The 11,776-nt window shown below is 43.8% G+C and overlaps 1 protein-coding gene across 30 annotated transcripts in view; it reads right to left on the bottom strand.

The window, feature by feature from the left end:
* The window catches only part of FOXP1 (forkhead box P1), a 421,654-nt gene that overhangs the window by 27,846 nt on the left and 382,032 nt on the right, over nucleotides 1–11,776 (bottom strand). For all 30 annotated transcript variants that reach the window (XR_003092859.1, XM_025197991.1, XM_025197998.1 and 27 more), the window contains one exon: nucleotides 3,261–3,344. Coding sequence is in view for 29 of the 30 variants with exons in the window: in XM_025197991.1 (XP_025053776.1) it covers nucleotides 3,261–3,344 (84 nt within the window). In the remaining variant the exon portion in view is untranslated. The remainder of the gene's footprint in view (nucleotides 1–3,260; nucleotides 3,345–11,776) is intronic.

Below are 11,776 nucleotides of genomic sequence, written 5' to 3'. Positions count from 1 at the left end.
TTCATAGGCTTTGCTGAACGGTGGTCTTGGTGCACTGCAATGGTTACACACGTGGTCATCCCACGGCACCTTCCAAAACATAAATTATTTCAAAGAGCTGAAGCAATCTACAGCCCAATCTGTGTTGCTTAACATGACTAGACCTGACAAGTTCCTGTACATCAGGGTTGGGCTGATTCCTGAATCAACGTGCAGTGCCAAGAACTGAATGGTCTAAAAATACTACACACATTGGTGTGATGTAGCTTAACCAGGGTAAGCTCATGCTGTTGACCAGTGGAAAATATAAGTGACAGCCAAAAATGCATTCAATTAAAAGAGATATACAGTAATACAGTTCACTTGCCAGTTCTACAATGTAATTACGAACCATTTAAAAACAAACATTAAGATCCTTTAAACAGGAAAAAAAAAATCTCCATAAATTCTCTATTCCGTCATTAAAAAGCGGTGTTTAAAAAATCCCAGTTTATTGCTACATTTGAATCGGTAGTGACAATTTCCTTTAAAATCACAGCTATACCAAAATATATTCATTCTAGCATACACCTTGTATAAGTTAGGTTGGGGGGAAAAATTAATTACTAGATGTAAAGAATACTTTGCGCTGCAGTAATGGTCATCAGATCTTTTTACCAAAGTCCTACCCCACTGAGTTGAAAGGACCGGGGTCTTTTTTCACAAGGCAAGCACAATTTCTGCAAAACACTATACTTCGCCATTTTATAATTAATTTTCAAATGCTTCACCTATACATATTTTAATAATTTCTGATTTATCAGATGGTATCTATAATAAAATTTTCTATATTTCAATAAATGAAAAGAAGGCAGTTTCAATCCAACAACAGAGTGTCACACAATATAGGTCTGTCAGGCACCAATTTTTACTTCTAACATGTAAGTTAAAGGATAAGGAATTTATAATGCTGCCTGTGAACGAAACCACTTTTCATACACAAATGTGATCTTTTTTTTTTTCCAAAGGGTAATACAACAGTACATTTACATAAACTAATCCAAACAATCTATGTATTTGACAATGGCAAACCTCACACAGACTGCCTATTGTTGGTTTACATCTTGGAGTTCTTTATGTTGGCTTGTAACACTGCTCTAGCTGTCAAAGGTTTGACTTGGACTCTAAATAAATGGTTATAGAAGTGCTGTGCAGCGATATTGGACTTCTTTGCAAAAGAAAACCTGCTGTGTATGAATTCAAAAGCTATTAATTTTTCAGTCAAAAATATTCATGCCTATTTCTTTTAATAAAGAAACACTGTGCTGAGCAACTGAGAGATAATGTTGACTAGTGGTACAGAATTTTCAATAGAGCAGTTAAAAATAAATTTAGTAGGAGGTCCCCATCAAAGCTATAATTTTCCAGAATATAAAACATTTTTAATACTAATCAAGACAGCCCTTTTCCCCCATGCTCTTTTTTTTTTTTGCTGTTGCTTTCCCCTGTTTATTAGCTGTTTAATAATAATCTTCATAGCGACACCAACTGGTATCTTTGTAGCCTACAATGCCAATGAAAACGTCTTGCCTACCAATACCAAGCATCGATACCAAGCTCACGAACCGAGCCGTACTTGTCTGCCTGCTGTTACCGCCCTTTATTTTTAATCCCTGTCCTTGAGGAGAACTGCTGCTATGAAAGGCCTCCAGGCACAGCTTTGAGACTCCCTCGTTATTCCACTGTTTTAATTTTTAATCCAACAGGAGCAAGAGGAAGCAAATCTCTTCTCCATTCTGCTGGGTCTGTAGAGCTGAGCCCACGAGGTGCTGAGCAGTGCTTGCTTTCAACGCTAATGTGAACTGGACAATTGGAAAAAGGTTATCTCTAGGTACCATAAGTAGCTTCCATTTCTAACAGGTTGTATCCTCCAGATCAACCAATTTTAGGAATCTCAGCAGTTTAACTGGAGGGATTTCTAGTGGCCATCGGCAACTTTCTCCCAACTCACGGTTGAAATTTCCCGTCAAGTTTGACACCTGATCCTACGCTGTTAAACACCCTGCCGTTTTTTTTCTAGCGTCCTCCCTATCCACTTCTGCCGCCATTTATTTCCAACAACAGAGAAAGGGAGAAATCCTTTTCTAGTAAAAATGGATGCGCAAAGTGTTTAATGATTTTATGTTCTCTATCTCTGTAATGTGTTCTGTTTCAGACATTAATTTTGTCTACCAACTGCATCTTGGCAGGCTACCATATTTGCTGGGTTAATAGTCTGACTCTTTTTTATTTCTATCACCATAAATCACATGTATATGGGTGTGTGTTTGCGTTATTTATAGAAAAAAAATCAGTCAAAACAGATAAACCAATACTTTGTCATTATGCTGCATCATTGCATATTGATTAAAATTGCTAGTACTAACTATAGATTGTCAACGCTCAATTAATTTTCACACAATGACTCAGAGCAAAATCAAATAAAGGCAGTGTACCTTTAAATCTTACAAATCTTAAAATCAAGAAGCAAAGCACTCTCTCCATTTTGAATAATCATGTGAAGCTACAAGGAAAAATTTTAGTATTAGGATGATATTAGAAAACAACAGCTGAGATACAGTTTGGATTGGGGAATGAGGTGGTAGATTTGCCTTTGCCAGGTAGTAGTCCCGGTTTGGATGATGAGACCATCTGAACTTACAGAGCTAAATGTTTTATTCCGTGTGGCTTGTAAGGCGGATCCCCACTTCTGGGCTTTTATGAAGAGTGAGCCAAGGGAAGGGGGCTTTCGGTCCCAGTCTCCATGCACTGCATGTACTTTAAAAACTGGCACTGGGGGATATTGATTTTTTATCACCATCAAAATGTACGTACCGGTGGAGTCTATTCTATCCGAGCCTATGACAGCAGCCCAGCGAAAAGTGAAATAAATGCAATTCTTATCTTGGACACTAACATGCACTGGCTCGAACGCATCTCCCGATCACATTCAGATTTCCCTCACTTGAAGGGACCTACACGTATGCATGTAAAGGCAGGAAAAGGGGTATGTCAGCTTTAAAATTACTCATTTTTAACAACTCCTTGAAGAAGGGGAAGAAAGAAGAAAAAAAAAAAAAGAGTTGGCGAAAATTGGTTTACGTGGCAGGGACTATTCTAAGCCAACCAGAGAAGCAATTTTCATCTCTTCACTTTGACAGTCTGTTAAAGTAGGCCACACTTAGTATTATGCTCTGAGGTGGGAAACAGGAAAAGAGGTTGTTGTGAGGCTTTGTTCTCTCTCCGCACAGATCAGTACTTACGGGCTGAGGGGTGGCTTTTGGTTCAGTTGACTTCACATGTAGGTGTGTCATCATCGCTTGCAGGCGCTCTTTGTCTTTTGCAAGCTAAAGAGGGGGGAGAAAAGAAAGAAAAAAAAAAAAGCCCTGTTACTTTATGAATAAAACCCAGAACTCTGCTTATTCCTAATTAAACAGTTGGCACCGCAGCAGAAGACAAAGCAGCCTTCTTCGCGTAGTTGTTTGGAAATGTTATACGGTGGTTCACAAGGTAAAACTAACTCTTGGTGCTGGGTGTCAGTGTTTCCCAAAGGAAAAATGCATTCGCCCTTGAGTGAGGAGTGCTAGACCTGCTGGCACCAAGAGGTTCAATGTAGCACCCGACAGCTAAAAGACAATATCGAATCATGGTTATTAACCCAATCCCCTCTATTTGCTCAGGAGGCAAAGCAGAAACCAAGTTATGCGGCTAAGTTGCGAGGCCTTTTTTTTTTTCTCTCCCCTCTTTCTTTCTGCTCAGTATTGAAAAAGAAATTCAGAAAACAGACTGTTTTTTGCATCGCGTACGGCTTCGGTGGCGTGCAAGACGAGCAAAGAGACCGCAGGAAGCATCCTCAGAGAGGCAGAACAGGCAGCTTTCAGCTCTGGAAAGCACCAGCACTGTCTGGGGGAGAAAAAAGCCTTTTCTAAAATCAGCACCTCTCTCAACTCGCCTAGGAAGCCGGGGCAGAAACAGAAGCAAGGGCAATATTCGTCTGAAAAAGGGGCAGCAATATAAATTGTATCCTCCCAGCATGCATCTTTAACCAACAGGGGAGGAAAGTGTGACCATATTAGGAACTATTTTATTAGGGCTCTGTCCCCGTGTGTCAACTGATTGCTGCTCAGACCAGAAGTGGCTCAAAACACATAATGCTACTCCTGTGCTCCTCCTGCTGTGAGAGTCCCCGGAGAACGGCACTTCGTGTGCAAACGGGTGCACACTCCTTCATGATGACATGCTTCACTTTTCTCAAGTCCCTTAAAATTCCTCCTGAAACCCACATCTCTGTCACTCCCAGTTCCTCATTTTTATGCTGGCTGGCCTTGCTGGCGGTGGTTTGGAGATGCACTTGGAACGTAGCAATCAGGATCTAAAAGGCATTTTTACATGTGCTGTGGGATGTGGCGCCAGGTGCTTTAATTAGTGAGCTGTGCTAGTTAAAAGTGCCTGTGCCTTGTGCATCAGCATCCTCGCGCTGCAAAAGTGGCGGTGGGGCGCTCTGAACAAAAGCTCCTCGAACATGTTTTAGTTCAAAGCGCCCCATTGCCATCTTTTCAGCATGGGGATGCTGATGTACGTGATGCAGAAGGCAGCTGGAGTGGGTCAATTCCCGCGCTCCAACAGACTCCATTCATCGAGTCTGCTTGGACGTGCCGGATTTCCGATGCGTCGCACGCATGTCTATAGGAGCCCTAAGCTCGCTGCCTTTGGAGATGCTGAAAACGTTTGATGTGCAATGGGGACCGTTCCCGGCTCTGTTTTAAAACAGCGTGGAGGTCCCATGGGCCGCATGCAACCCATGAGGGATTGCCATGCCACCTGCGGGCTCCCAGCTAGCCACTGCTCTGCCTGCTGCTATGGCTCCCCATCTCCTCCAGCTTCTGCTTCTTGCCCCTCTCTCCTGGGTGCAATGGGAGGGTTTGGGGAGAGTATCCGTGCTGCCCTTGCCGTGAAGGGAGTGTGTCAGGCCGTGCACATGGTAGGAAGGAGAGAATCCAGAAAGGCCTCTCCTGTGCTGCATATGGCCTGGAAGTCTGCAGCCCATATGGTATGTGTCCCCCCCACAAAGATAGCTCTATTTAAAAAAAAAAAAAAACCCAAAAACTACTAGCAAATTTGGGTGTGATTAACAAACTTGCCCAGCAGAAAAAAGCCTGTTCTATTTAGTGGGATTTAGATCAGGCCTTTAAAACTGACAGCTTTCTCAGCTTTTGCATTTTGCTTTAGAAAATCCACATTCCTGGTGCCAAGAGGAGAAATCCACTCGCATTCCAGTGTGAGTTTAAACAACCTGCCCACCTTATCAGTCATCTGTCTCGAGCAGTAAAACTGGGGAAAGCGTATGTAAAAGAAGGCTCAGTCATAAACTCGGATTTGTAATCTTGCAGTTAAGGCTGTGTCAATCTACCCGAGCGGAGGGGTTCTGCGCGTGCCAAAAAAATGTCAAGATGGGTTGAAAGTTGGCACACAAGGTTTCCAAGACAGGAATTGGAGAAAGGAAAAATTGGTGCAACTGTCTCATGTTCTGAAAGTGCAAACCCCAAATCCTGGGGATTTTCACAGGGTGGGGGGCTGCATGGTGCTGAGGATGGGTGCTGAGTCAGTACTGGGTGCTGATCTACAGTGAACCAGGACTTATCAAATGGCTGCTGGGAGAGTCACAGAAGCCAGACCCTGGCAAGGAAACTCCACATCCCTGTAACGCCATGTAACCTGGATCGTTAGTGCAGAAGTCTTTGCACTATTCTACGAGGAGGCTGACTGATAATGAAAAAGCAAAGGAGCATGAAGCAGCTGGTGGTAAGGGCAGTCATGCCTGCAGCACATCTCTTGTGACCTAGTAGCCACACTCCCCTGTGAACTCCACGACAGGGTGCTGAGCCTGGCCCAGACGCTGGGTGCATTGCCCAAGTCGCCTCCTCCCCGTGGGGTTTTCCTACGGTCTCTTTGGCGAAAGTGGGGTTCTAAAAACCTCATAGACGTTGCTTTATGCAAGACCAATGAAGGCTTTTGTTTTTTGGGGTGGGGGCTGCTGCCTAGTTTTCTATTCTTAGTAGCTTTATTTGCTGACTGGCTCAGCGTCTGAGCTGCCTTCACTGTAGTTGGCACGTGAAACCTCAATTGGGTGACAACCCATTGCAGTACGGATCAAATAAGTGCCCCCTCCTGAAAACCTTTGGTTTGCGACTCAGCAGCAAAGGCACGGAGGCACAAAGGGACACACCCCAGCTCTTTTCCTCCTGCGCCCTGGCATCCGCAAGGCACAGTACATCATTTCACCCCAAATTGGCAGCGTCCTTGTTTTTATTGTTTTCAGTCATCATCTGAGCATTTTTTTTTTTAATGCAGCATTGGGTGGAGGAAGTCTATTAAAGATTCTCTGGACATTTCAGGCAGACGCACATTAATATTTTGTCATAGTCTAGGAATTCAAACACTCACACACTTAGGCAGGAGTTTAAATGATGAAAAATGGACGTCTCCCGGTTTCAAAGCAGCGAATGGAATGGAAGTGAAAAATCCTAAGAATTTCTTTATGCCGGTTCCCCTTAGGTCAGGAAGCAAGAGCGATATAAACCCGTAACTCCATTATTACCACCCCACCGTTCAGTTAGATCATTCAAAAGAAGTCATGAGGTCTTGCTAAGCCAGTGATGTGAGCAAGCTCTCATCACTGTGGCAGTGACTAGGGCTCGAGAGGTCTAGAAATGGGGGCCTATTAGTAGTTTTGCAGGAAAATGCACACAACTACTAACAGCACCCTTTGTGAAAGGACTGGTATGCGCAGAAATTAAACTGATGCATGTTACTCAAAAACAGGCCTGTTCTGACTCTCCAAAGATACTTGCATGTGCTTTTTGTCACCCTGCTGATCTCCTGTGACAGGAGGTAAATGTATTGGCTCTATAAAATGATGCCAAGATCATCCGACGTGCCAAGCTGCGCATCTGCGTCTCAGTAGGAGTTGCCTAGAGGTGCACTGGCATTTATACAGGGGGCAAGCTCCCCCTGCTCCTAAATGCAGAGTTAGACTGGAGCACTAGACTAGACTAGACTAAACCAGCATTAGGTTGGTCAGTGTAGTGCTGGGAGAAAGTATCGACCCCCAACACGCAGACCGAGAGTGCATCTATACTCCTGCACCCTGCGGTAAAGGGCTTTGGAGTGCTATATTGGCCTCATAACTGTGGGTTCAGGATCCCCTTCTTCGACTCGCTCTGAAAGACCCCGATACCTCTGTGTAGTGGCTGCCTTCCCCTGCAAGAAAGCATCCAGGTCTCTGCTCACGGGTCTGTAAGCTCTTTGGGGTACTGCACCCACTCTGGGTCAGATGTAAGGAGCCTTTACAGATGTGGTCGCTCACTAGGATTCATCTGGCCTTTTGGTTTTCAAGCATCCCTGACCCATCCTCTTGCACTTAGTCCTGCCTGTATCAAAGGATGCGGATGCTGCTCTTCTGTTCTCTCTGCAACCCCTGTTCCGTCCCACTCTTTTTGCTTCAGCTGCCCATATGATCCTCTCTGTCTGGCTATAAAATCACATAGGGATTCTTCTCAGTGGCTCATCTAGTGGCTCTTCAAGATGGATCCTATTAGTTCTGCACCAACGTGGGTCAGTAAAAGTGCAATCTAGCCCTGAGTATGTGCCAAAACAGTGGTTCCACGGTGTTCCTTTGACAGCTGGTTCCATTTTCCAGTTACTCCTCTGAAGTTTCATCTGGTATTTATCTTAGCCTTTCATAAGATGCCTCTCACCGTTGTCTCTAAGTGCTGCTTAACTAAAGAGTCTCTTGCCAATTATTACTGTAAACACGTATGTAGTGCTTGATGTTAATTTGGCACTTTAGAAAGTAGATAACGAGACCTCCCCCCAGCTTGGGGAGCAGGTTCAAATCTAAAACAAATGTACATGAAACACGGGACACGGGAGGAGACGGAAGGCACAGAAAAGCAGGTAAGGGCAGGGATGCCCTTCCAGGCACAGGTGGCAGGAGAGGAGAAAGTGCCAAGAAAGAGAGAGAGAGAAAAAAAGAGATGATGGGAACAGGAAAGCTAGGGGGATGTGTGTGGTAGGGAGAGGGGAATGAGGACGAGGAGTCTTGCAAATAAGGACAAGGAGCCTGAGTTTGAGCTGGAAGCATAAAGGGGGATTCAACATAAAACTCCAGCAGCAGCCTTTTGGATACACGGACGGTGAGGGAAAGGGAGGCCAGTCATCAGGTCAGGGTACTTAGTACAAGAGATCAGGATGTGGAGGAGGTTTTTGCCTGTTCCCTCATGCTACATCCTCAGTCACTACCAGTGATTACTGTTTCTGATCTTCTTTGGAACATCCCTTACATATTTGAAGACCGGCCAAAGCTGCCTTTCCTCTTCACTGGAAACGCCCAAGTATCTTCAAGTTTCCCTGTTTCAAGCTATTTTTCAAATGCTAGTGACATGCCGGTTGTTTTCTTCCAAACTCTTCCAATAAAATGTAGGCTCCTCAAACAAATCCAGTCCTCCAGCTGCAGCCCAGCTACACAGAGCAGCATGCATCTTACTTGTCTATAACCCCTCGCTCTTCTCCTTCCTATGCTCCCAGCCTCCCACATCTCTCTCTGCAAACCCCATCATCAATTCCACCAAATGGTTCATAGATTCATAGCTGTCCTCTGGAGATCATCAGGATCTTGCTTGGCAGGAAAGACTGCTGGGGTCAGATGACCCCAGCAAGGTGAGCGTCCAGGCGGTTTTTTTAAGATATCCAGAGTAGGTGATTGTACTACTTCTGCGGGGAGTCTATTCCAGACCCTGGACGCTTGAGTTGTAAAGAAGTTTTTCCTTATGTCTTTCCCTGGGGAGCCCTGGTGAACAGATGTTCCCAGTCCCTAATATGCACCCTTTATATATTGATAGGCTGCCACCAAGTCCCCTCTGAGTCTTCTCTTCTCCAGGCTGAACAGGCCCATGTCTCTCATGATATGACCTGCTCATATCTCTCCCTGCTCTCATGACTTGCTCATATCTCTCATCATATGATCTGCTCTCCATACCTCTAACCATACATGCAGCCCTCCTTTGGACTCTCTCAAGCTTCCTCACATCCTTCCTGAAGTGCGGTGCCCAGACCTCGCCAAGGCCAAGGCCAAGGCCAAGTATAGCAGGAGAATGACATCTTTCGCCTTGTTTGAGATGCATCAGTAGATGTATCCCAGTGTTTTGTTTGCTTTGCCAGCAACAGCATTGCACTGGTGGCTCATGTTCACCGTATCAAGACTCCCATCATGTCACCATGACTTCAATAAGGAGAAATACCAGGAGACAATTACTTTACTTGTGGTATTTCAAACGTGTTTAGAACAGAAGTACTGATAGGCCAGAGATTCACAACCTTCCTGCCTGCTGGTATTTATGACTGGATGCCTGACATTGCTTACCCCGAATATTAAATAAAACAAAACTTTTATTTATCAGCATTCGCACTTTGACAGAATGCTGTGCAAGATGAACAAAAACTAAAGAAAACCCAATGGAGCTAAATAGGGCACTTTGTGTTTAAAACCAAATCAATGCACAGCCCTCAGCTATACAATTACTTCCAAGACAAATAATTTAAAGCAACAGAGCTATGTCAAGGAATTGAACACAGTCAGCCAGAAATGTGTGAGATGATGTTTCTTGCGTTCTCAAGAAACTTCATTGAAAAGGGACCGGATGACATGAAACCGCAGTACTTTAGGATCCTAAGGAGTTTGCAGAAGTGGCTCTGGCCTCCACTTTGGCTGTCACAGAGTGCATCTGTTTCTCTTTGCTCTTGTGATCACCAATGTCAAAAGAGCTGAGCAAATGGCCAGTTGGCTGGAACATCTCTGGCCCCTGCTCTCCACAGAAATGACAAAAGGATGCCTCTATACCATGCAATACCTCTCTTCCCTCCTAGAAGTCACATCTGGTGTGTGGAGGGGAGAAGAAACACATCGCATAGATCCAGCACCTGTCCAAGAGGGAGCCAAGAGAAGACTTTCCATCAAATGGCATTTGAGAGCACGAGAAATCAAAGGTGGCCCAATGCCTTGGCTATGCGTGAATAACTTTCCATTAAAGCAGAACAAATTTGCAAATGGACTCCATCACAGGCAACATGATACATGATACTGCTGCAAGTCACGTGCAGAATTCGGCCTTTGCCAGGGTGCCGCACCATGATCAGTATGTAGTGCTCTACCATCCCACCGGATAACAAAGCTGCTCGCTAGCATTTTGAGTATCTCTGGGTAAAGAGAGGCCTTTCTTATCTAGATCACAGAACTCAAATCTACTAGTATAAAGGCTGAGCTGTGTAAACTGGGTAACTGGTTTTAGTCCAAGTGTCCAATTTCTTGGTGGGCCAGGTGTCTACCCCATGAAACCTTTTAGTGCAAATGGTGCTCTTGGGCAAACTCAGGTTAACTACTCACTAGACGACTCCTACAGAGTAGGGAAATCCTCTGGCTACAGAGCCCCTGCCACCCCTCCTTTTTAAAATCTCTAAACACTACGCATACCTGCTCTGTATAGGTTTCTCTCCATGCAGCTTTGCAAAATGCCAAGCACTTTTTCTCTAACCTGAGCTCTGATGATAATGCAATTAAGCGGATAGGGAGCAGATTATTGTCACTGCCTCATCCAAAGACCATTGATTTTCCTTGCCTCTGTTTTAGCCTTCCAATAAGAAAGTGCAAATTCACGACCAATGAGATACCAGTATCTCATACCTAAAGCTTTGGGACAGTAAAAAATATGGCTAATGAGTATACTATCCTGTTAATATGGATGCATCTCATGGCATGGACTATATCCTTCCCTTACCACTTCTCTCATCATTAGTCCTGAGTTGCAATTAGTACTATGAAACACCACACTATCCTTCATAATATCTTCAAGGACTCACAATGCATTGGCAATGAAAACACATCTCTGTTGTGTTCAACTCCTCTCACAGAGCTTCATTCTGCCATCCCCATGCATACAATTCCCACTGGCTACAGGAGTACAGGAATGAGCCCATTATGTTTTTCAACCTCACTGCAACCCAATCCTCGGTTTACCTCCACCTCGATTGTTATTGCATCTTGGTGAAAGATTATCTTATATTTCAGTCCACCAGTAAGACTGCAGGGTTGTTTTGGTTTTGGGTTTTTTTTTTTAATTCCCGAGAAACTTGTTCAAATAACAGACCATTTCACCTAACAATTTCTGCAAGACACTGATATTTTACGACAAGTTTGATTTTTATAAAACTTATATTAAAATACTCTATACTGCTTTGGCTAATAGTGAAAGTGTCATGACTGCAGTGTTACCGAAAATAAAATTTAGGAAATATCTATGAAAGAAAAAAAGGCTAATTTGTAAGGCAAGAAGATAAAAGGATTTAAAAAAAATGGTTATCTTGCAAAAGTAACAACAAAAAGTTTAAGTGTGTTTTTGCTGATTTTTCTCTACAACTATTTGAAGCTATAAATGACTTAACTCAGTAAAATTCCAAATGTAATTATCTTCTGTACTTAGCCCTGGGCTTTCCATATATCTCTAAATTGCTGTCTTGCATACAAAATAGGTTTTTCAATAGCTGGTAACTATATAATGTACAACATTGTTTTAATTTCCCCTCCTTTGCTAACCTCTTGCCTACACAGAGACACAGACACACAGTCAAAGTCATCCAGCTAGAGCAGGAAAGCACAGGGAGATTATAAAGAACTCAAAAGCATTTTGAAAGACAGTGACAGAAATGGGTCACAACTATGCAATTG

The sequence above is a fragment of the Alligator sinensis genome, unplaced genomic scaffold (assembly GCF_000455745.1).
Source record: "Alligator sinensis unplaced genomic scaffold, ASM45574v1 scaffold121_1, whole genome shotgun sequence".
Classification (NCBI taxonomy): Eukaryota; Metazoa; Chordata; order Crocodylia; family Alligatoridae; genus Alligator; species Alligator sinensis.
The sequence above is the reverse complement of the archived record's forward strand: the minus strand, read 5'-3'. Positions and strand labels throughout refer to the sequence as shown.